We start from the raw sequence: 22,946 nt of genomic DNA, 5'->3' as shown, positions 1-22,946 counted from the left end.
TTCCCTTGCATTCTGTTGAGTTTTTCGATACTGCAATTTGTATTGATGGGAAGTATTAATTTTAGAAAAGGACATACATCATACATACAAATCTGTATATTTGCAGAACGCGTGGTATGCACAATTTTGCTAAAATACTATATTAACACGATTGAAGAATTCTTCTCTCATCTCGGGAAGAAAACGATCAATCAATAAACTGATTGCTAAATGTGGTATATCAACAGGTACTTTATGTTAATCGCATTAATCATTTTTTCATTTTTTTCAGTCTATGCGAAATTGCACATTGCCGCGGATGAACATCCGATGATATCGGTGCCGTTTCTCGAGTTCAAACAATTTTAAAACGCGCGAAAATGCTCATATAGTTACTTTCTCAAGCAGTACCCCAAATTGATGTAAATGGTATAATCAAAACGGGATTTCCCTGTCCACGTGCATACACGCGGTTATAAAACGCTTTAAAATAATTTTTCATCTTGTTTAACATTACAATGTTGCACGATCTTAACACCCCTTGCCTTGCCTTACCTACGGGCAGTATGTATGACTTATTAACCAAAAATCTAATAATCTTTTGCGCGAAAGGATACCTGAAATCGGGCTTATTTTCAAGCTCCGATACAAGCCACACAACATTCACCTAAATTATAGTTTAAATCTACAAACATTCACACATACAAATATTTCTGCATCATCTAGAAAGTTAAAAGCTTTACACAGTGTCCGAAAGTTCAACTATAGAAGGAAGTTATTACGTTCGTAAATTGATCTAATAGGTAAAACAAAAAAAAAAAGATACGACTAATATCAAATGAGAACATGGACAGTGATGAACATGGAAAAACGTTACGTTAACAAAAAACAATTGGAACATTTAACACAAATTCTTAGTATATACGAGCGGATTTCATTTCGGCGCTTAACTTATCAACCGATCTCTCGAAGGTTTTCGATATTTTAATTTCTTCCTGCGGTATGGGAAGAATTGAGCTCACAGTGATCACATCCTTGACGACTTTCACCGTGACTCGGACCTTGCTGAACATGGTTAACTTAACATATGGTATAGATTTGTCCATCGGAACGAGCAGGCAGCTTCCGAGTGGTTCGATTGGTTTAAATACGATCGTTGAAACGGCGGAAAGTTTCTGAAACAAAGCCCAAACAAAACAGTTAAATTATAACTCAAATAATTCACACTGTTCAACAAATCACTGCTTACCTTTGTTGCAGCTTTAAGTACGATTCCGGAATGAATCAATACCAGCTCGATATAATGAGCTGCATACCCCATCACAGCAGCATCAGTTTCGTATTCTTTCACCGAAGCCAACCAGTGTCGAAAGTAGAGCAAAGAGCTGGCTTCGCCAGCTAACTTGGCGTTGTACTTCTTCTCGTTACAAATCATTGCCAGACTCTGTAGCTCCTCGGGCGAACGTCTCGGTGGCTCATCGATTTCCAGCATAGCGGCAAGTACACGATGCACCAGGCAATCTGCATATCGTCGAATTGGGCTAGTGAAGTGAGTGTACATCGGTATAGCCAATGCATAGTGCATAAAGTGCTCGGGAGTTGTCGCAAACATTGAACAGTAGTACTGCGCACGGATCATCGGCTTGGCGAGCAACACGCTCAACACGGCTCGGGATGCGTCCGGATTCGTGGACGAAGTGATAATCGTTTCCATGCACTCGCGTATGTCTTTCGGGCCTGCGTAGGATAGTGAATACCCATGGAGGGACAGCGTCCGAGCCAGATTCTTCATCATGTTCTCTGCCGGAGGACTGTGCGAGCGAAGCAGCGATATCGCTGGGAATGCCTTATGTATGGCATTTGCAACGGACGTGTTTGCAAGAAGCATAAAATCTTCGATCATCTCATTACTCGGCCGGACTTGGTACGCACCATATTCGATCGGTCGACCAGTGGCAGGATCGAGCCGAAAAGTTAACTTCGGCTGATTAATCTTCAGACAGCCATCATCCATCCTACGCTGACGCAATTTCACCGCGATCGATTGCAGAGTATTGACGATTTTACAGAGCGTCTGTACAGTGTATCCGTGCAGTATTTCGGGAAACTCTTCGTCATCCAGTTCACCGTTTGGGTTGTCCAACATGAGCTGCGCATGCTCGTAAGATAGCTGCGAGCAGGAGTTTATTACGGTGCGTGCAAATCGTGTACTTAGCACCGTCCCGTCGGGTTGCATTTCCCAAAACACCGAAAAGGCCAGCTTGTCTTCACCGGGCAGCAGAGAGCAAGTGTTGCACAGTTGCTTCGGTAGCATGTGGTACACCGTATCCACCATGTAAATTGAGGTGGCCCGAAGTTTCACCAACTCATCCAACGGGGAACTTTCGCGCAAAAAGTACGTTACGTCCGATATGTGTACGCCTATTTGGTAGTTACCGTTTGCAAGCTGCTTGCAGCTTAGTGCATCATCCAGATCGCGTGCCGTTGCCGGATCGATCGTGAATATGCACTCGCCGCGGAGGTCTTCACGGCGGGCCAACTCCTCCTCCGGTATGGTGTACGGTACTGCCGGAAGCTGGACTAAAATTTCTTCTCCATAAGGCGTTACATCGAGGTTGTGCTCGACCAAAATGGATTCGTTTTCAACCTCAAGTACACCACACTTGCCGATCGATTTCAATATCGTACCGATCGGTACCTCATCCTGCCACTCGATGATTTCGGCTTGGTATAAGACTTCTGTCACATCCGGCTCATTCTTTTGAGGTACCTTTCGATCGTCATCCCTCGGTTTCGTGGGTTTTACATCCAGAAGCGCATTGGGCCAATCCTGTCTGAACACACGCACTGGAGGTATGCGCATATCTCTGGGTGCAAACGTCCGATAGTGCTTCTTACCCTGTGCAGCCGGAAGGAACTTCCCAACGCACTGACGATTGTGTCGTTTCTCCAGGATACGCACTACAAATCCTGCATTGTTATTCGTCGCTTTTACAGTCTCTTTCACTGTTCCGTTCTCACAATCAGAGTTATCATCCGATTCTTCATCCGAATCTGGCGACTGATTCTTTACAAACACCCGTACCAAATCGCCTTCCATGGCGCATCGTCGCAGTAGGATGGAATTTATGTAAACATTTCCGGTACGTGAGACATCATCCACAAACGACTGCATATTGTTGCGTGCGTTGATGCGCAATATTCCCTCGACCAAGTACCCGACGTTTTTCGCTACCAACCGCTCCACAAACGCATCCAAACGTTCCTGCATGATTTCGTTAGCTTTGTCCCGTACTTCTTCAGACACCATCTCAAGATTGGATGTATCCTTCGAGTTCAGATCGTTCAGCATAAAGTTTATCTGATCTTCATACGTTCCCCTACCGTCTCGTTTTTGCTTGCTGTTGGTTGCAGTTTGAGTATGGTGATTTGTACGTTCCTGGGACAAAGCCACCAGTCCTGCGGATCCACTCCTTTCGGCAAGAAAACGTTTCGCATCCAAAGCTAGATTTTCTGCAACGGGCAGAATGTTTTTGTTGACCAACACAACATGCTTCTTGTAGGGATGGGGATCAAGCAGACCGAGCTCCATTCCCTGGCTTTCAATAAACTTTCTCCGCTGGCTGGAACTGAGCAAAAACAGCTGCAACAATAGTTTATGTTCCGGTGGTAGCTCATCGCTTACCAACGCTTCGTGTGTCGTCATCGCTTGCGGATTTGACACACTAGGTGATTTGTCTTTACGTTTCAACTCCTTTTTATCACCAGTTTCCGATGCTGATCTTACTGGTTTGGCCTTATTATCCTTCATTTTTTCCTTCTTTTCCGGTGGATTCTTCGATGTACTAGTGGCGGCGAGATCGTGTCTAGGTGTGCTTGAATCATGTTTGGGTCTTCCAAGATATTCTTTGCTCGTCTTTTTAATGTCGTCGATATCATTCTTGAGCTGATTGATCTTTTTCGATAACCGCAAAATCCGATCGTCAGCTACATCATCTTTAATCGGTTTGGTGTTGCTCTTTCTCGAATCAGGATGTTTATTAGCCTCCCTCAGATTCTTCTTATTTTCTTGTTTTTTGTTTGTCTTTCCTTGAACTACCTTATGGCTTCTTAGCTCGGGAAGTCCAAGCGGTGGTTCATCTTCTTCCGATTCCGATTTACTGTTCGGGTTCCGTGTTACATTCTCCTTCGTAGATTTGTTGACCGCTTCGCCAACATTTCCGAAGGTGACCTTACCCGCTCTCCTCTCGGGTAGGCCCGACGAAGATGCAACTGGTTCGGTTACATCCACTCTCCCCATGTCTAGAAGATTGGGAAGCGTTTTCAACTCTTGTAAAGTAGTGGGCGGATTCATGAAAATGATTTCCCTTTCTCCGGAATCCTTCGGTTTCTTGCATGCCAGCGATTTGTTGTTTTCCTTCGCTAGCGCTTTCTTGTCTTTGTTTACACCAACATTTTCCAGACTGGGGTGCGTTTTTGACTCTTGTGAATGGGACGGATGCTGGATTTCCAACGAGTCTCGGTTGTCCTTCAGCTTCTTGCCTGACTTCGATTTGTTGTTTTCCTTTGCTGGTCCTTTGTTGTCTTTGTCCGCACCAGCATTTTCCAACATTTTGCGTGTATCGTCGATCATGGTTTCTCTTATCTCACGAAAGAATTGTTCATCGGACATGATACTCACAGTTCCCTTATGTACAACCCTTCCTTTACACAATGTGTGCCAACTTCACGAAATTCGCTGTGCTTATGATGCCACTCTGTCTTGTGTAGTTCCACCACTTCATTCAACTTCACCACCTGTTCTGTCTTTGTTCCATCTGACGCATCGCCAGTCGGTTGACCGAGAACAAGGTATGTATAATGTTGATCGACCTGCAAACTGGAGTGAAACTGGGATGAGAAATATAATTTCACTACATCTAATTAAGAGACCAGTACATTTACCGTCCACATTACACTGCCTTACGTCGCGGGGAAATTTTCAATCGCTAAAGAGTTTAAGTTTCTCAACCATTCATTTGAACACGGTTCCGTTTGACACTCGTCAACATTATCATCTGCGTTGTTGTTGCAAACCGTTAATGTCAAACAATCAAATTCACAATCAAAACAAATCCATGTGCACATGTTTTCGTGCGTGCTGCAGCAAAAGTGTGCTAACTATTGTTTTGTTTCGTTTCGTTTCAAAGTAAAGAAAAACCATCCCAGCTGGCCATGATGAGAAAAAAACCTACTACTCTATCGGACAAGTTAAACAAGCTTTTTGCACCGGAAGAACACTCAGAAGAGTCTGGTGATGAAACTGCACCCAAGTTCAGTGAATTTGATGAAACACCGGACGATGCTGGTAAGAATGCGGCCTTAAGTGAATTCCGCAAGCGAAACATTCGATTTCTGGAAGATTTTGACCGGAAGTATAAAGGAACCGTCTCATCGCGAAGTGAAACGTTCAACGATGAAGACGTCGAAGAGGAGGAGTCTAACGAGAACTCCGACGAGGCGGAGGATGATTTTGATGGAGATGAAGATAGTGAAGAGGAAGAGAATGAAGAGGAGGATGATGATGATGGTGATGATGGAGAAGATCCAAATATTTATCGAACTCGCAAACCAAAATCGCTTGTACTTCTGAAACCGCATTACAGCGACGGTGAGAGCGAAGACAATGTGGACAGTGATCGGGCTGACGAAGAAGATTCCGAAGATTCGACAGACGATGATCGAGAATCTTTGACAATGAACACGGATAGAAGTAAGCAATCATCCTCGCAACAATTAACACTGATTCGAGAAGAGAATCATCAGGAAGTGATTAATAAAGGGCTAGCGGTACAGAACCAACTTAAAATTTGGGAACGTTTGCTGGAAATGCGCATCAAGGTGCAGCCCTGTTTAATTGCCTCCAACAGCCTACCACCGTCATCATCGATCTGTCGGAATCTCGCGTCTGAGAATGAGCAATTCCTCCAGAAATCCGAGCAAGTGACGAAAACCGTTTCGGAAACGATGGAACAAATGCTTGAGCTTCAGGAACTGCTACTATCTCGATATTCCGAAACGAAAGACCTACTTAAGGGTGGATCGAAACGGAAAGCATCTCTGCTGAAAACTTCCAATGCGAAACAAATTGCTCTGGACGGATACGAGCAGATACTTGCTAGTCGATGTAAAGATATTGAGGAATACCGGAACAGCGTGCTAATGAAATGGCATGACCGAACAAACATTGCTTCCAAGATGCGTAACAATCCGAAGCAGTCATTGTCGGTGTTGAGAAAAATCGAGGATAGTCTTATTAATCGTGAAGAACTTGTGCGTAAAACGCAACTCTACCGTGGAGGTTATCAACTGCTGGGAAGGCAGGTTCCGTTGATGGAAACGGTAACACCAACAGCTGACAAGCGAGAAGACGAACGTGATGAAACGGATGAACAGACGACATCGTCGGTTTTTGATGGGGAAATTTTCGATGACTCCGATTTTTACCATCAGATGCTGAGGGAACTGATTGAGTACAAAACCAGCACCACCGATAGTCCACAGGAAATTGCCAAAAAAATGGCAGAATTGCAGAGACTTCGGAACAAGATGAAGAAAACGGTCGACACAAAAGCATCGAAGGGTCGGAAGATACGGTAAGCAGTTGGAAAAATTGTTGAAATGTTTTTTTGTTATATTAAGATGGGTTTCATTGCCATTTTAGCTACGTCGTACATAATAAGCTGGTTAACTTTATGGCACCGGTTCCCGATTACGACTGGACTGATGAGGCGAAGGATGAGCTGTATGGATCACTCTTCGGACAAACACCAGCCGCGGAAGAGCGATAGGTGCCGAAAGTGGAATATATAAACTATACTAAAATGGATCCAAATATACATACTAAAATGGTACGCATTAAACATCATGCAACGGACAACGCCGTAACATGCAAGAAGCACGTTTTTTTCGCGATGAAGTCATACTGTAGTGCAAAACAGGAAGTCGATGAAACCAGTGTACGTTGTTCAGCTATTTGTGCAAACCAAAATATTGTATAAGCAATTGTGAATTGGTGTCACGCTAAAGTGCCCTTCTTGCACCCTGCGTTCTCTACGTAACAAATTTGTAATGGGATTGTGTTTTTTTAAATGCTGACTGCGTTAAAGAACAAGCTCTCCCTTACAACATAGATAAGCATGACGGGCGGCGCTGTTCAACTCCCGCGGGAAATATATCACGTGATGGCATGGGTCAATATGAGCTAATTAATTCTTTTGTCGAATTCTTGATAAAACCCACTGGACAATGCGTTGCAATATACTTAAAGAGCTAAATGTAAAAGCTGTCTGATATCACGGAACTTCAGATTTAATGTTGAAATATTTGTTATATGACTACTAAGTACCATCGTAATTGCAGTTCTCACACATACTTCAGAGACAAAACACCCTTATCATTCGAATTCTAATGGACTGGACACGTCACGATCCATGGCACCGAACGACTTAAAAAAACTTTTGAATGCGTTGGATTTCATGGACGTTGATTTAGCCGATTATTTTTCAATCGTTTTAGCATATACTTGTACGTAACGGTAAAAGGCTTCTTCGAATATTGTTAGTTCCTTTCTGTTTATTTAAAAAAATGCTTTTTCGCAGTACATACGCAATGATATAGGAGAAATAAGAATGGAAACAAATGAACCGGACAAAAACAGCATGTTCTCCAAATATTCGACATTAAACAAACTTCCATTTCCCAAACATGCACTGCAGGAAGGGAGATTGCTGCATTCCGAGAGAAGTGCTTATCTGTGGTGTTTTTCTATTTATACCTTTTGCCTTGTCCGGATCGTACCCTGAAGTGCTATGATAAGCCAGAGAAAAATTAAATCTAGAAAACAGATTTTTGTTCAGTCCTAAATGCGGTTCGTCCTCGGGGCCCGTGCGTCACACAGCAGCATCTCTTCACTGCTATGTGTATTGTTGTTCGTTCGTTCTGTTGATACCGTACCGCCCTAAGTCATAGTATTCGATAAGTGTTGGCTGAGAGGACGACGTTCTATTTGTTCTCTGTATCACCGAGCGGTTGTATTTTTGTTGTGTTTCGATCCTACATGCTTAATCTTACGACAATGAACGGTGGCTAGCGCACGTACAAAAAAGAAAGGTGACAAAATGAACTATGTTGGACAGATCTGAAGAAAACGAATGAAATCTGCAGCCTATGGAATGCCTGAACATGCGTAACCATCCCAAACTATTGAGTTGGAAAATAGTAAAACTTAGAAAACCACCTTTCGAAGGCTGCCGATGGCTGAACGGAAAAGTGAAAGAGATTACAGTTCGGTCTTCTTCGCATTGCCGGCACGGTCGAAGCTCTTCAACTCGCTCGACGCATGCTTGGCGACGTACTTCACGAAGTCGTCCACCTCGCGGCCACCTTCGTAGCGAACCGGGCTGGTCTTGCCATCTTTGGGCAACCAGTACAGCGTCGGGAAACCACGAACTTCAAAATGAGACGGCACATCGTTAGCGGTGGCATCCATCTTCACAATCGAAACGGCTTCATCCTTCAGCTTCGTGCCGAGCTCCTCTAGAGTCGGGGCTAACTTCTTGCAGTGGCCACACCACGGAGCGTAGAACTCAACTAGCGTATCAACACCGTTGTTGACGACCACTTCGTCGAAGTTCTTTGCCACGGCTACTTTGACCGGTCCATCGTTGTTTTCAGGCACCGGTTCCGATTTGACGTACGGTTCCAAAGAGCCTTCCTCCAATTCGGTCGCGAAAGCCTGTAGGTTGTCTACCGAGAACTCGTCCTTCATGATGAACTTCTGATTCTTCGCGTCACGGGCCAGCACCAAGGGCTTATCGCCGGTGTAATCGTACCCGTACTCGTTTAGCTCGTGCTGGAAGTCATCCTTGGCGCTGACGGCAAAGTTAACACGTCCCGCAAACTCCTTCGCCACCTTCAGCACTCGGTTGCGCCAGTAGTTTGTGCCCTTCGGATTCTTAACGTAATCCACTGCATAGTACACAACAACCAGCGGGTTCTTGAAGTCGGTCGTAGTGTCACGCGAACGCACACCAGCCAATCCGTGATAGTTGGCCTTCACGAAGTCAGCCAGCTCCTGCTTGGTGGTTCCTTCGAACTTTACAAAATCCGGCTCAAATTTGTTCGCCAATTGACGGGCGCGGAACAGATACACGCCATCCGTTTCACTTTGCTTCTCCAAAACTGCTGGTGCACTGCTATGACCGAAGCGTAGTCGTTCACGTTGGCTGTCGGCGTACTTTAGGAAGACGCCCTTCAGATCCGACTCCTTCTGGAAGAAACCAACTACGGACGTCTCTTGTACCTTCAGGAATGCTTCGAATGCTTCCACTGTCAGCAGATCCTTCGATGCGGGGCCAACAATCGATTTCATGTACTTGGCAATACCGTTTGCCTCTCGCGGACCATTGTACTCCTGCGATACTTCGCCATTCTTGAACACTTTCAGCGTGGGATAGCCACTGACGCTGAATTTGTTACAAGTGTCCTTACCACCCTCGGTACAGTCGACCTTGGCAAGTGCGATCGGAGGATCGTCACCGCGCAGCAGTTCAGCAGCCTTTGCATATTCGGGTTTCAGTTTTTTGCAGTGTCCACACCTGGATCGATACACCGGGTCAATTGACAAAAGAGAAAACAATCAAAATGCTGACTCGAAAGGTTATTGCCTCCTGTTCCGGAAAACGGTAAACGGTTGTGGGTGAGATACAGCACACCCCGGACATTCTTCATATCACTATCTCTTTTCCACTTCCCGAGTTTCCGATACTGACACAAAATGGAACATTTGTCGCAAACAGTCAGGGACCATGGGAAACGAGAAAATTCTGATTTCTGTACAAAACTTACCATGGGGCATAGAACATCACAAGGGTGGTTTCCGTTTCAGCAACACGGGTGGCAAAGTCGCTATCGGTTAAGTCCAGAACGTCGGCTTCACCGGCAAACGCCAACGCCACAAGGGCACACAGCCAAACCAGGAACCGGCAGTACATGATTTTCCCCCTCGTCGCTGCTGATGAAGAAAAGATGTGTTGAATATTCCTCCCTTTTTCCGGTTGGTGACCACCAAAGGTAACGCCTTTCGCAATACGTATAATCCTTCCTATTACGTGGCCCTTTTGCAGCCGACTCCAAAAACACACTTTACTTACTCGAAGAAATTGAAGAATTAAATCGTCGTCTTCTCGAACCAAAGTTTCGGAAAGATCTCTTTTCTTATGTCGGTGTTGGTGACCTCCCGTGTCGTGTTTCGTTGGCGATCGCTGATTGGTCCGTGACATGCACGATGGTCGGTCCACTGGATCTGTGCGATAAAATGTTAATGACGGTACGTGCCACTGCTATGGTTAAATAAGAATAGCAAAAGTTTAAAGACTATTAAAGCATTTTAGTTAATACTAATAGTTTTTATACAAGTTTAATGTACGTCGTAAGGGTTTATCTACAAAAATAAACGATTACGGAAATCAAATATTTGTCCGAGTCCGACGAAAGTGTCGGATCTGTATCCCATATGTCAAATTCGACGTGTCAACTTCACGAACGTACCAACCCGCCGGTCAGCTTTGAATCTGGCTTTGTCGGTAAATACAGTTTTGTCATTATCAAACGGAGTCATTTCGTATTTTGCATTTCGGTTAAGCGAACGCGGGACGAGTTGGCTGGTCGCGCTGATATAAAGCACGCGATTTATCGTAGTTCAGTACATAAATATTGCTAACGTAGTTTGAAGCCAGTCATTGTGTCTATTCTTAACGCATAGCGACGTGATATTCCACTGCCAAACGTGCTTGGTGACGCTCTTCTCCGATTCGCGAATAGTTTTTAGTACTAGTTGGATAATAATCCCTAATCCCACGAAAAATGCCTACTTGGACGCAAATTCAATCACAGCTTCGCAATCCCAGCAATCCGGTGGTGTTCATGGATATTACCGTCGGTACAGCGGTAGGTATAATCTGCCACCGGACCCCGACAGTAATAGATTGTAATTGTAGCATTGTATTGCTATCGACAGGAAATTGGCCGCATGGTGTTTGAATTGTATGCGGATGCTGTGCCGAAAACGTGCGAAAACTTCCGACAGTTCTGTACGGGCGAGTACAAAAAGGATGGGGTTCCGATAGGATACAAGGGTTCCAGCTTCCATCGCGTTATTAAGGACTTTATGATACAAGGAGGCGATTTTGTTAATGTATGTTCCGTAGAATTTTAACGAGCCTGGGACGAATTGTTAATGTATGAACGTTTTCTTTTCCTTCAGGGCGATGGAACGGGTGTCATGAGCATCTACGGTAGTGCTACCTTTCCCGACGAACATTTTTTGCTGAAGCACGACGCACCCGGTTTGCTCTCAATGGCAAATAGCGGGAAGGACACAAATGGGTGCCAGTTTTTCATCACTTGTTCAAAGTGTAACTTCCTTGACTATAAACACGTCGTGTTTGGGCGCGTCCTGGATGGGCTGTTAATTATGCGAAAGATCGAAAACGTGCCGACGGGACCGAACAATAAGCCCAAGCTACCCGTAGTCATATCTCAGTGCGGCCAGCTGTAGCAACATTCCAGCGGACAGTGGTGCTGTATAAAAGTGTAATAAACCCAACGAAGCGCCTGCCTAGAATCTTTGGTCTTAAAAAAAGCAAGTACCGTTTTCTTGTATGGATTATAAAAAACCCGTGATGATTATGAATATGAACTTGGTTCGCATTCCCGGACTATGCGGTGCGGATACCATAATTAACCAACCAGAGTTCATATTGCCCTTGAATGAGGATTGGTGGATTGTATTTATAAACATGTTCTTCAAACAAGCCTGCGCGGGAGCGTACAAAAAATAGTTCCCGCAGCGTGCACGTGCTGCTGGCCATTCCATAGTTCCACCTACTCCAAATTCATAAAGCGCGACTCACATCTTGCGATGGAATGACAGAAACAATCACGGGTTAACGAAGGTAACGCGGTAACGCCGCGGTAAATGATTGCACGACAGCTGGCCACGGGCAATGGGTATCCTTGCTCCTTTGCAGCTAATCAATGGGAACTCCATTCCCATCCCTCCCACCACATTGCCACTATCTAACCGTGCTACATCAAGGGTGGCGCGCACGTTTTGTTTTTTTACGATCCTAATGAACGTTTCACACGCAATGAGTGTGTTGCTAGTAGTCAATCGTAGAAAACCTCCGGCGAAAGCACCGTCTCAGTAGATCGATGCTGTAGAAAAAAAAAAAATTAAACCGGAAAAGCCCTAAACTACACTTCGTTAGATAAAATAGCATTCCTATTATGCTGGGACATTAGAAAGAGGTTATGATTAGCGAAGAAATTGTAATTGAATTGTTCGCCATTTTGTTACGAATTCATTGTGGTCATAATTTAAATGGGGTAGCAGGGAAGCAGGGAATCCACAAATGATTTAATTTTCCACGCTATGTTATTTAATTACTTGTCTGGGCCGGAGCAAACGCTTGTGCTTACTTTGCTTCCTCCAAATTTAATTACTGCGGAAATGGCTGTGGAGTGAAAATCTGGACAAAATACGCTGGCTTCAAACTACATAAGGTCCGCTAATCGAGTAATGAGACGAGTGGGCAAACATTAGCATAAGCTAGATTTCGCATGCAAATGCATGCCGTTGGCCTTGATCTTTGAACCGTCATTGGGCCTTCGCGTGGCTCTTGGCGTCAGTGTGGGTGTTTTTCACCAGCAAAGGAGGAAAACAAAATCATTGCCCAGTAGCTGTGGAATGTTCTAAAATTCAAATATACTGCATAGTCTAATAAGAAGCCTTGATGGAGGCTATCTTGAGCAAGCAGTCCAATAGTCCCTGAGAGGATCAACCCTCAATGTTATGTTATTGGGGGTGTTCCCATTCAAGGTTTGTGGACGATGAAGAAAGTACAACAAAAGGAGCACTATGACGGCATGTTTTATGGTTATTGATTGAAAGTCGCCTATCGTCGAAGTATATCGGATGGCGGAAAAGAGGCTTCCGGTGCTGGAAGCAGCAGAGTTGGACGTCCACGTCGTCAATGGTCGTAGAGGCGTTCTGACCAAGTGGTAAATGATTTACGATTGCTCGCCCACCCAACACCTGATTTAGCTTTGCCGTTACTACCTCGGTAAGGATATAAAACATTGAATTGGTCGATTCACGAACACGTGGCATTGGATTGTTGGTAAATATTGCTGTCAATTAGGATTTCCATAAGTCCTTGCCCATTGAGTACCGGTTGAGCTCAACAATTCACCTCGATATGTTTAATGTTTTCCCACTGCCTCTTTTTCAGCTTATTGTAGACAGGTGGGAGTTTCTGCCCATAAAAAAATCCTAAGAACTCATCACGGGTGTTATGAAATTTAGACCATCATTAAGGTTGTACGCCACCCTGGTGATCAGCTAGGTTTTATATTCATGAGACAAGTGAAATTGTATGTCTACATTGTACAACTGATTTCGTTTCTATCCTGTGCATGTTAAGAGGAAGTTCCGAACCGAGACCGATGACACAGACCGAAAACCGTAGAGAAACAACTGTATGAAATTTAGTTTACATGTAAAATATAAATCGAATTATTCACCTTTGTCATGCGATGTCAGCTAGACGCGATTTTTCGGCGCTATGTAATAATATGCAGCTAAAATTTTTTTATCATAGACTTTGAAGCATGTTTTACATATCACTTGTTCTTAAATAATATGTACAAATTAACAATAACAATTTGACCCGGCTTTTCGTTTCACTTTCAGCTACCATTTGGCATTTGGTATTGAAATAAATAGATAATTAGTTCGGTTGCAAATAAAATTATTGTAATGGATATAAACAAGAATGAAAAAATATAAGTGTCCTTATCGAGAAGGAATTCATCTTGCCAATTTATCCTGAGCAGGCCTTCATAACGAAAGAGGATAGAACCACACTGTCCCCAGGCATCAGCTGGTCACCCGCAAATCCATTTAGAACATAATTGGCTAGCTACAGTTTGCGATCCTTTCCATTCTTGTGTGGATGCCTGGGTCAAGATTTGTTGGACACTAACACATGGCTCTTGATAGCCGGTGGACCGAACCTTTGTTCGGCTTCCTGTATGAATGCATATTCCATTTGCTTTACGAGCTGGTCGAAAAACAAATTCGAAAGCTGCGAATGTAGCAACGATTTGAACTCAAACGATACCATGAAATCAATCACGCTCGATTGCGGGATGTCCTTCAACCCCGGGCTAAACTGCCATGCCGTCAGCAGGTAGTTGAACAGGCGACCATCGACACACTCCGCTTTGACGAGTGTGGGCGTAACGAGCGTTACGTTCGAGGTGTAGCTTTCATTTAGCGGAGGGAATCCGATAATAAGATCTGCCTTCAGGGATCCCGGCTTCCGGTTATACACGAAGGATTTTTTACAAAATGGTACAAAAGTGTTGTATTTTTCAACATCAGCAACTACGGAGTAAAGCTGTTGCATTGAGTATCTACAAAAGATTGGGATGAAACAGATCAAAATTAGCAAGTTGAACTTGAATCACTTTCAAGGACCTGTGTCAGACAGGAAGATCAACGAACGCCCACTCGTTTTCAATGTCATCTTCGTAGTACGGATTCATACTCACCCAACCAGCTTCTTTTGGGTAAATTCACGTCGTGTTTTCGTTATTGGTGTAAAGTCGAAAATCCCTCTATATGTTGAATAGCTGCCGTGTAGAGAGAGGAAAAAAAAATGACGCAGTTAAGGAGAACTGTTTCTTCCAACTCATCGTGATGCTTATCATATGCATAGGTATCGCTTTCGGTACTTACAGCAAAGGATTTCGCTGATATTGCGCCAGATTTCTCGATAGGAAAATATGATTTGCGTTTGCTACAACTTTGACGGACATTGCACGAACGAGGGATACGACGGAAGCACGTGAATCTACCCAAAACAATTACCTCCGCAGCCGCCAGTTGCTCACACGGTGCAAAGATTTAGATTTGCGTAACGTTGGGTATTCGGTGTAATTTCTTTATTCGCGAGTAAACTATCCAAGGCCAACAAAAAAATAATAAACTTTGGCGATTTGTCATGTGCCATCAACAGCCCTTTGACAGTTTCAAATCAGAGCACTGTGGAACAGCCGAATTTTCCGCGGTTCAAAATATCTTGCGGTAAATTCGGTTCGCAAATGAAAGAAAGGTTTTTGTTGTACAAAAAAGATGATTTTCACAACTCAAATTGATATTCTCCCATTTTTACTACAGATAGTGTCGATTTGATTAATAATTTTAGCCCGCTAAAAACTTAAAGACCAGGGCTGCTGCGAAAGCTGTACGTAAACAAACATAGGACAGTGGTTTAAAGGTGCAATTTTCTGCAAGAGGTTTTTATCAAAATTCAACTGAAACGAATTATTTTATTTTTATCAAAACTTAACTCTTTGCTCCTTCATTCAGCAATATAACTAATATTAAACGAACAACAATAGCAGTGCAACTGCACATACGCTGAGCATTTTCCCCGCAAACGCAAAACCAGCTGTCAGTGATTTGGTTGTGTTTCTTTTTATTCGCAAGCGTATTGATAGGAGTCGAAACGCCTAATCATCGGCAAAATTAAATTGTCTGCGAAAGAAAAGTGATCCCTAGCGGCGGTAGAGAACTGAAAATAGCACTAACAAATAGCATCATCTCCTGTCCTCGCGTTAGGTGTGTATGCTGTGAGTCTCCCCAAGATTGCGTCCGCTGTTCGATCACAATCAACCTTTCTTTCTCTACGATAAGATCTAGTCCCTGTCTGACTGCGGTGGCCAGGCCAAGGCTTCTTCGTTATCTATCGGTGTATCAATAGCAGCAACGAATACCAAAGATTGTAACATCGTGAAACAAACCGCAACTGAGGTAATAATGGCAGCACTTAATCAAGCGCTCGTGTTGGCCCTCGAAAGCAATCCAAAGGAGTCATACGTGGTGGCGGCGGAAACACTTTTGCGTCTGCTGGACAACATTATACGCGAGCCGCAAAACGCCAAGTACCGAACAGTGCGAATAGACAATCCATCGATCAGGGAAAAGCTGCTGTCGGCGGATGGTATGAAGCAGTTGATGTTAGCCATCGGGTTTATCGAATCAAACGGAACGCTCACAGTACCGTCGAATGTGGTGCTAGCAAATCTGCGAAGGTACCGCGAATTTATACACGAACGAAAAGAGTTGATCAAAAACCCTTCCAAAGAGAAGGAAATCAACGCCAGCATTACGTGCTCCCGCAACATCACTACTACAACAGCCAACAACATTCCACTGGAACAAACGGCACCCAAAAGTAAACCTGAAATGGTCCTACAACCGTCCGGGAGTAATGGCACCGGACAGCAGCAACAAACAGAAGCACCTTGCGTGATCAAGTCTAGCCGACCGTTTCTGGCACGGATTGAATTCCCGAAAGTGGTACAGGGTAATAATACGTTGTTACGCCAGCTTGAGCTCTTATCCGATCAGGTGATGCAATACGAGGACGAGCTGCTTTTAGCTAGCGGCAAAAGCCTAATCCCGATCGATACGCTTACGACAAAGGCAAAGAGTAAAATAACCCTGTGGAGACGATTGCAGGCATCAAATGACGTTACTGACCAGAAGGAACCGAGTGAAGAGGACCTGCTTCTCGAGGAGTTGAACGCCTGGTTTCGGGCGGACTTTTTCACCTGGGTAAATGCGCTGCCCTGTACGGTGTGTGGCAACGAGAAGACACAGCTAGTCCGCAGCACCGTCGAAGATGGGGTGCGCGTGGAAATCTATCGATGCTGCGGACAGTTACGTCACTTTTATCGCTACAACGATGTGGAAAAGTTGCTTCAAACGCGTCGTGGCCGCTGTGGTGAATGGGCCAACTGTTTTACATTCCTGTGTCGCTGCCTTGGGTACGATGCACGGTACGTATTTTCCACCGGTGATCACGTCTGGACGGAGGTTTGGTCAGAACGGAGGCAGCGGTGGATCCACGTGGATCCGTGTGAAAATGTGCTCGATGCACCGCTTATGTACGAGCATGGTTGGAGAAAGGAAATTACGTACGTGTTCGCATTCACTCGCGATGATGTGCAGGATGTTAGCTGCCGCTATTCAAATAACCATAAGCAACTGTTGCAGCGAAGAAGGGAATCAGGCGCGTGTAGTGAGCAGGCGCTTCTAGATGCTATCGGCAAGCTGAGGACGAAACGACGAGCCGGATTGAGCTGCACCCCAGAAAGAGTGACATTTTTACGGACACGCACGATTGACGAATGTCTGGAGCTACTAGGGAATGGTGGTAGAATGCCAACGGTGGCAGAACGTGAGGGTCGCAGCTCGGGCAGTCTCGAGTGGCGGTTGCAACGGGGCGAACAGCAAATCAATACACGCTACATGTTCATTCCAACAGAAGAAGAGGTTCAGGCAAAGCAGTTCAACATTCGTTATTGCTGTGCAACGGATTGCTATGAGCGATTTTTAAAAGGTTGTTTCGCATGCACGAAAGTCATGACTTACATTGTTTGGTTAATGATGTATTGAACATCGTTTCTCTTTAGGTGCTAGCAATCGGGTAAATGAAAAGATTACAGAGAAATCAAACGGCTGGGAGAGTCGGCAGTACATTAGTCGCAACATTTTCCGGAAAGAGGAACACGATTGGAAAATGGTTTATCTGGCTAGGACTGGTAGGTATTTTAAGGCATTTTCATGGGATACTTTATCTAAGTTTGCGAATTAAACTTGCAGAGGGAACCGACGAAGCCACGATCGAGTGGAACTTTGACTTTTCCATACAAGGACTACGCGTGAAACAAATCGAACTAAGATTCGGTCAAGAAACGTACGATGGAGCAAAGGTGGAGCTGTACTACATCAAAAGCGATGGTAAGAATGAGTTATCAATTAATGAGTATTTATGAACATTCGGAGAGTCGACTCGTGATTTGAGTGACTCTTCTGAGATCAGATCAGAATCTGACTAATCCCAACGATAAATTGTACTCTTTACACAGGTACCCAATCGCAGGCTCTCTCTTCACTCTGTGAGTGTGGTAAGTTCACGCTACAAGCACGCCTTTCTGGGGGCAAATCGTGGCAGCACGCGCAACTTTTTCGACAATCCAAATCGGCTAACGACGAGTATCCGTTCGAGATGAACATCGTTTTAATGTAGGAGCTGTGTTACCTTTCGCTCGTTTTTCTGACACTGGATAGTAGGAACTATGAATAATAGGTGCGATCGCTGCAGGCGCGAGTCTAAACGTATCGAATGCAATATACAGATTTTTAGATTTAGTGTGATAAAATACATCCCCCACAGTACGGAGGATCGTGACTCCCCCTTTTTCCACGATCGATTCAACTAGTCTTACTTTATACAACGCCGGAACGTCGCTCGTTTGACGTTCACCTTTGACGCAGTAATAAAAGAATTTACTCAAACAATTACTTCAACAATGATATGAAGCCTCCCTTTCCACATTCTGTCCGAGTGTTTGTACTGCGCAAGGAAAGAAAGTCGTTCGTTTATTTACAATTCTTCCACACACGGTGTGTGTTGTGTGGGTTTGTGTGTTTATTTTACATTTTGCTACGTTTTTCGTCCCCAGTCACTGTTGTCTCTCACGCGGGTTTTAAAACGGATGTGAAATAATATTGTAACAAAAAACAAGGCTGCCTTTTGCACGAACGGATCTGAGTACGCTTTTGTTTAAACATTGTAAAATATAACACGTTATACCTTGGTTAAAACTAATTTTGAAATTAAAACCTTTTTACAAATAAAATAGAAAAGCCGTTAAAAACAATGCACAAAGACGAGGTGACGGGGCAAAAGGACGAACACAAGGATAGAGAGATGATCAACATCGATAAAAAAGAAAGCTATATTGTTTGCTATGCTCAATCCTATCGCCAACGAGACTACCGCCTCGCTTCATTTTGGCTGGGGTCGAGGTCACAATGAAGGCCCATATCCAAGGGTCCACGAAACAATGTTAAAGTTAGTGTTAGTTCCTGTCCGTATCTTATGGCACTATTGGCACACGGTGTGTATCATTCAGGAATCGGTTCTCGTATCGTACGGGATGTGTGATGATGACATCCTTAGGTGTTGCTGCTCGCAACCGTGAGCATTCGTTCCTCGGGCAAACCGGTGCAATCTTTCGCCATGCTCGATCCTCGTCAACTCGCTTGCTGTTGCTGCTGCTGGTCCTTTTCCTGGCCGTGCGTTTTGATGTGTTTGTTAAGGTTGTTCGATTGGTTGAACCGCTTGTCGCAGATCGTACACTCGAACGGTTTCTCGCCCGTGTGGATGCGCATGTGCGTGTTGAGATTGTTCTTCTGGTTGAAGTTTTTCGCACAGATTGTACACCGGTAAGGCTTTTCGCCGGTGTGCGTTCGGACGTGCGTTTTCAAGTTATTTGACTGTATGAACCGTTTGCCACAGTACGTACACTCGTACGGTTTATCCGCTGTATGCACCAGCATATGCTGCGAGTAGTCATCCTCCTTCTGAAACGAGCGCGAACACATCTGGCACTTGTATGGATCCTGAAAGATGTGCGTCTTGATGTGGGTCTTCAGATTGTTTGACTGTGTGAACGTTTTGTCGCAGATGTGACACCGATACGGTTTCACCTGGTTGTGCGTTTTCTTCATATGCTCGGTCAGTTCGTCCAGGTTCAGGTAAACCTTGTTGCACACCGAACAGATGAACGGTTTTTCATCGTTGTGGAACTTCATGTGGTTCGCCAGATCGGACGGATGCATAAACTGCACACCACACACCATGCACACCAGCTGATGCGTGCGCATATGCGTGGTCAGATTGTTCTTCTGATTAAACCGCTTGCCGCAGATGGTACACGCGTACGGCTTTTCACCCGTGTGTGTCCGAATGTGAGTTTTTAGGTTGTTGGACTGGCTAAAGTTTTTCCCGCAGATCGTACATGCGTACGGCTTTTCGCCCGTGTGCGTCTTCATGTGCGTCGCCAGATTGTTCGACTGGATGAAGCCCTTGCCACACACGCTGCACTTGAATGGCTTCTCCCCCGAATGTACCCGTATGTGAATGGCTAGATTCCCGGAACTGGAAAATTTCTTATGGCAGATCAAGCATTCATGCTTCCGTACGTTCTCACCACCATCACTGTCGTCCTCCAGCGAGGATTGGGAGTCTTCGTTCGTTTGCTGATAGCCGGCAACAACACCAGGCGCCGGAGATCCTACGACACCCAACGTCGTGCCAGTCGAGCTACCACCCATCGTCAGCTGTCCTTCGTGCTGCTTTATATGTTCAATGATATTGTTGGACATTTTGTGACAAATTGGACACCGGTGGCCCTTGCTGGCGTCGAGATGAGGTGGTGCGTGCACCGCTTGATGTGTGGGCGGTGCTGAAGCATAGAAATGATCTCCCACACCGCCACCATTGCTTGTCGGTATCGGTCCACTGGTAGAACCATCACCACCGTTAGCATTCGCGCTGCTTGAATGATAAAGGGCACGATTCTTGAATTCATTTTCATGAATTTTCATGTGTGCCGCGAACTGGTCCGCTGTGCTAAACGTTTTGTGGCATATTTGACACACTCCATCCGTGCTGTTGGAGCTTGGTGGTATCGTGGGACCTATCGTGTGATGCTGTTGGTTGTGATGTTGCCCACTGTGATAGGTTCCACCTGTCGTCCCACCGGCAAGCAAATTGCCTCCGCTCGCTTGCGAGTACATGTGAGCAGCTGCAATCGGTTTTACGCCCGCTTCGTGTATTTTCATGTGCAGGTTCAAGTTCACCATCGTCATGAACGATTTGTGGCAGATCGGGCATTCGAACTGCTTTGCCATACCGTACACAAACTGGCCCATCGTGTGTGTTACGGTTCCACCGACGTACTCGCTCTTGATGTTGTGCTGTGTGAGCAGCGGTGGACTAGTTTTACTGCTCGAGGCCACTGCCGTTACGGGAGAAGGTGCCGATGTTACCGTCTGTTGCTGCTGGACGTAATTACCCGTTTCACGAGCGACGAATCCATTACTGTCGTGTGTTTTCATGTGTTGCGTGAGTACCGCACTCGAGATGAAACACTTTTGGCAGAGCTGACACTGGTACTGCGTCAGCGATTGGGACGCACTGTTTGGGACTGTCGGTGATGGTACACTTGCTGCCGTGGTTGATCCATTACTGGCGTGTTGCTGCTGCGGATGGCTAGCGGATGCCAGACTGTTGAGCATCTTTTGTGACTGTGCCATTGTGGGGGTTGCACCGCTTGCAGACGCTCCAATGACGTTACTACCACCACCAGAACCGGCCGCAAGGAATGGATTATGGTAAAATTCGGCTGTCAAGTTCATGCTCAGCATATTCTGATGGTATAGCACTCGGTCCCTCAGACCATTATCCAGGTTTTTCATCGAGCCGGAACTCGCCTCGCCATACTTGCCAAGCATCAGTGGCGTGCGGGGGATCACTGTGGAATGGGAGGTACGAAAATTATCATCGGATCATTGGTCACAATCGCGGAAGCAGTGGGAAGAGATACGTTAATTCGTACGTTACGGGCTTACACGCCATCGCACCGGTCCATCCAGCCGAACCGCGAGATGAAGATTGTGCGATATTATTACATGAGCGGCGGTTCTACTTCTAGCCATTCGATCCAATTTGAGGCCCTGCATCGGTACCGTCACGAGGGTACCAATTGTTACACGTTTCTCCCAAAACTTGCTCCTTCACGCCCAACGCGAAGGCATTCGAGCCTCTTCTGCACATAATTCTCTTTTTATTCGCAATTTCGCCGTGAACGCGCATAAAAGTGAATATGAAAAGGCATTAAAATTTACTATTATTATTATTGCCTTTTGGGGGGAGTCCAGAGCCAGAGCCCTTCGACTACGGTATACGCATACACACAGAATACACACCGTCAAATCTGAGGCGCGCAAAAAGGCAGTATCAATAACCATAACCATTTACTACACCCCGGTGCCCATCCCTTTCCTCACCCGTTTGCTTCTATTCTCCACGAGCCATGCTACGCCGATAAAAGGAGCTTTCTTTCTGGAGTGTTTCCAGATATCCCGTACGATTGGGGGGTGAGTTTGGTTCTTGTTGGCCAACAACCAACAACTGAAGATTACCCTTATTTCGCACTACTCGGCGCACACACACACACACACGTGAACAAACACGGTCCCGTGTTTACAGCATTTGCCTAGGAACCAACCAGCAGAGACAAACAATGCACATTTACTGGATGTTTGAATCCCGTATGAAGTAACCCATGGTATTTGATTTTGGTTTTCCAAAATGATCTTTTCCTTGACCAATTGCTTACCTCGTACAGTTTTGTGTGGCTTCACGGTTCCTTCCTGATGATGAATTCCTACAGGTACACCTTCCGCGTTGCACAATACTGCGAATGTGACTGTGACTAGTGCAACAACATTACACACATGGTTTTCCACGTCGCTCTCTACATACGGATAAAATGCTCGTTTTCACAAACTAACATCCGAAGTGCACTGTCTTTCCTGGAGTAGTTTATTAGATGTATGTTTTTTATGTGTTCCTGCGGATGCTGTGGGCAATACTACTGCGCTACGCGTTGTCGATGCGTTTCACGTACAGTGGACATCATCGATGGAATCAGTTGGCGATTGGTCAGGTTTACTTCCCATGAACTGGTGCATCCAAGGCGTAGGATAAATCGGTTCCAAACACACAAATATTACACGATTTTATGCTCTATCGACGGTATGATAAAAGTGCAAGGCCAGGAAAAGCTTGCAGAGATTTATGTTTTGCAGAGTACGATACGCATTACTATAAACGTCACTAAAGACAAAGCTGTCAAAGCTCGACCATCGATTATCCGTGCTGTATGTCAGCCCTTGGTCATCCCTTGGCTTATTTTATTTTCGTTGTATGACAATT

General features: G+C 45.1%; 7 protein-coding genes across 10 annotated transcripts; 3 read left to right on the top strand and 4 right to left on the bottom strand.

The window, feature by feature from the left end:
* Positions 1–53: 53 nt before the first annotated feature.
* LOC128301025 (DIS3-like exonuclease 2) lies at positions 54–4,762 on the bottom strand. Its single transcript, XM_053037321.1, has 2 exons — positions 1,229–4,762; positions 54–1,154 (listed from the first exon to the last, which is right to left on the bottom strand). The coding sequence occupies exons 1-2, from the start codon at positions 4,649–4,651 to the stop codon at positions 894–896; spliced, it is 3,684 nt and encodes a 1,227-aa protein (XP_052893281.1). The 5' UTR covers positions 4,652–4,762; the 3' UTR covers positions 54–893.
* A 331-nt stretch (positions 4,763–5,093) lies between these two features.
* Positions 5,094–7,574, top strand: LOC128300768 (protein Aatf). The gene is made up of 2 exons (XM_053036957.1): positions 5,094–6,614; positions 6,683–7,574. Exons 1-2 carry the CDS (start codon positions 5,194–5,196, stop codon positions 6,807–6,809), a joined length of 1,548 nt encoding a protein of 515 aa, XP_052892917.1. The 5' UTR covers positions 5,094–5,193; the 3' UTR covers positions 6,810–7,574.
* On the bottom strand, positions 7,572–10,303 carry LOC128300769 (protein disulfide-isomerase A3). 2 transcript variants are annotated; one of them, XM_053036958.1, is made up of 3 exons: positions 10,173–10,303; positions 9,868–10,030; positions 7,572–9,617 (listed from the first exon to the last, which is right to left on the bottom strand). In XM_053036958.1, the coding sequence occupies exons 2-3, from the start codon at positions 10,011–10,013 to the stop codon at positions 8,300–8,302; spliced, it is 1,464 nt and encodes a 487-aa protein (XP_052892918.1). In that variant the 5' UTR covers positions 10,014–10,030; positions 10,173–10,303; the 3' UTR covers positions 7,572–8,299. The 2 variants fall into 2 exon arrangements, with proteins under 2 accessions (XP_052892918.1, XP_052892919.1); XM_053036959.1 differs by having other exon boundaries at positions 9,868–10,033; positions 10,173–10,261.
* A 324-nt stretch (positions 10,304–10,627) lies between these two features.
* Positions 10,628–11,744, top strand: LOC128300771 (peptidyl-prolyl cis-trans isomerase H). Of its 2 annotated transcripts, none has more exons than XM_053036960.1 (3): positions 10,628–10,968; positions 11,039–11,215; positions 11,285–11,744. In XM_053036960.1, exons 1-3 carry the CDS (start codon positions 10,885–10,887, stop codon positions 11,576–11,578), a joined length of 555 nt encoding a protein of 184 aa, XP_052892920.1. In that variant the 5' UTR covers positions 10,628–10,884; the 3' UTR covers positions 11,579–11,744. The 2 variants fall into 2 exon arrangements, with proteins under 2 accessions (XP_052892920.1, XP_052892921.1); XM_053036961.1 differs by having other exon boundaries at positions 11,019–11,215.
* Positions 11,745–13,402: 1,658 nt separating this feature from the next.
* Positions 13,403–15,049, bottom strand: LOC128303401 (coenzyme Q-binding protein COQ10, mitochondrial). 2 transcript variants are annotated; one of them, XR_008287393.1, is made up of 4 exons: positions 14,825–15,049; positions 14,638–14,718; positions 13,606–14,499; positions 13,403–13,491 (listed from the first exon to the last, which is right to left on the bottom strand). XR_008287393.1 is itself a non-coding variant. In XM_053040341.1 (3 exons), the coding sequence occupies exons 1-3, from the start codon at positions 14,902–14,904 to the stop codon at positions 14,046–14,048; spliced, it is 615 nt and encodes a 204-aa protein (XP_052896301.1). In that variant the 5' UTR covers positions 14,905–15,049; the 3' UTR covers positions 13,415–14,045. The 2 variants fall into 2 exon arrangements, 1 of the variants encoding a protein (XP_052896301.1); XM_053040341.1 differs by having other exon boundaries at positions 13,415–14,499.
* Positions 15,050–15,651: 602 nt separating this feature from the next.
* On the top strand, positions 15,652–18,445 carry LOC128302462 (peptide-N(4)-(N-acetyl-beta-glucosaminyl)asparagine amidase). The gene is made up of 4 exons (XM_053039290.1): positions 15,652–17,495; positions 17,569–17,697; positions 17,759–17,896; positions 18,025–18,445. Exons 1-4 carry the CDS (start codon positions 15,908–15,910, stop codon positions 18,183–18,185), a joined length of 2,016 nt encoding a protein of 671 aa, XP_052895250.1. The 5' UTR covers positions 15,652–15,907; the 3' UTR covers positions 18,186–18,445.
* A 39-nt stretch (positions 18,446–18,484) lies between these two features.
* LOC128304928 (zinc finger protein 271-like) lies at positions 18,485–22,739 on the bottom strand. Its single transcript, XM_053042173.1, has 2 exons — positions 22,348–22,739; positions 18,485–21,480 (listed from the first exon to the last, which is right to left on the bottom strand). Exon 2 carries the CDS (start codon positions 21,458–21,460, stop codon positions 19,196–19,198), a length of 2,265 nt encoding a protein of 754 aa, XP_052898133.1. The 5' UTR covers positions 21,461–21,480; positions 22,348–22,739; the 3' UTR covers positions 18,485–19,195.
* Positions 22,740–22,946: the final 207 nt, after the last annotated feature.

This window comes from Anopheles moucheti, chromosome 3 (assembly GCF_943734755.1).
Source record: "Anopheles moucheti chromosome 3, idAnoMoucSN_F20_07, whole genome shotgun sequence".
Lineage (NCBI taxonomy): Eukaryota > Metazoa > Arthropoda > Insecta > Diptera > Culicidae > Anopheles > Anopheles moucheti.
Note: the sequence above shows the minus strand (reverse complement) of the source record. Positions and strands in the feature narration are given on the sequence as shown.

Coding starts and splice junctions, on each gene's coding strand:
- LOC128300768 (XM_053036957.1), top strand. CDS start 5,194: ATGATGAGAAAAAAACCTACTACTCTATCGGACAAGTTAAACAAGCTT. Junction 6,615..6,682: donor TCGAAGGGTCGGAAGATACG/GTAAGCAGTTGG, acceptor TTGCCATTTTAG/CTACGTCGTACATAATAAGC.
- LOC128302462 (XM_053039290.1), top strand. CDS start 15,908: ATGGCAGCACTTAATCAAGCGCTCGTGTTGGCCCTCGAAAGCAATCCA. Junction 17,496..17,568: donor CTATGAGCGATTTTTAAAAG/GTTGTTTCGCAT, acceptor GTTTCTCTTTAG/GTGCTAGCAATCGGGTAAAT. Junction 17,698..17,758: donor GGTTTATCTGGCTAGGACTG/GTAGGTATTTTA, acceptor TTAAACTTGCAG/AGGGAACCGACGAAGCCACG.
- LOC128303401 (XM_053040341.1), bottom strand. CDS start 14,904: ATGTCCGTCAAAGTTGTAGCAAACGCAAATCATATTTTCCTATCGAGA. Junction 14,719..14,824: donor TATCAGCGAAATCCTTTGCT/GTAAGTACCGAA, acceptor TCTACACGGCAG/CTATTCAACATATAGAGGGA. Junction 14,500..14,637: donor ACCCAAAAGAAGCTGGTTGG/GTGAGTATGAAT, acceptor AATCTTTTGTAG/ATACTCAATGCAACAGCTTT.
- LOC128304928 (XM_053042173.1), bottom strand. CDS start 21,460: ATGCTTGGCAAGTATGGCGAGGCGAGTTCCGGCTCGATGAAAAACCTG.
- LOC128300771 (XM_053036960.1), top strand. CDS start 10,885: ATGCCTACTTGGACGCAAATTCAATCACAGCTTCGCAATCCCAGCAAT. Junction 10,969..11,038: donor ATATTACCGTCGGTACAGCG/GTAGGTATAATC, acceptor TGCTATCGACAG/GAAATTGGCCGCATGGTGTT. Junction 11,216..11,284: donor AAGGAGGCGATTTTGTTAAT/GTATGTTCCGTA, acceptor CTTTTCCTTCAG/GGCGATGGAACGGGTGTCAT.
- LOC128301025 (XM_053037321.1), bottom strand. CDS start 4,651: ATGTCCGATGAACAATTCTTTCGTGAGATAAGAGAAACCATGATCGAC. Junction 1,155..1,228: donor TACTTAAAGCTGCAACAAAG/GTAAGCAGTGAT, acceptor GCTTTGTTTCAG/AAACTTTCCGCCGTTTCAAC.
- LOC128300769 (XM_053036958.1), bottom strand. CDS start 10,013: ATGTACTGCCGGTTCCTGGTTTGGCTGTGTGCCCTTGTGGCGTTGGCG. Junction 9,618..9,867: donor GTGATGTTCTATGCCCCATG/GTAAGTTTTGTA, acceptor GTATCGATCCAG/GTGTGGACACTGCAAAAAAC.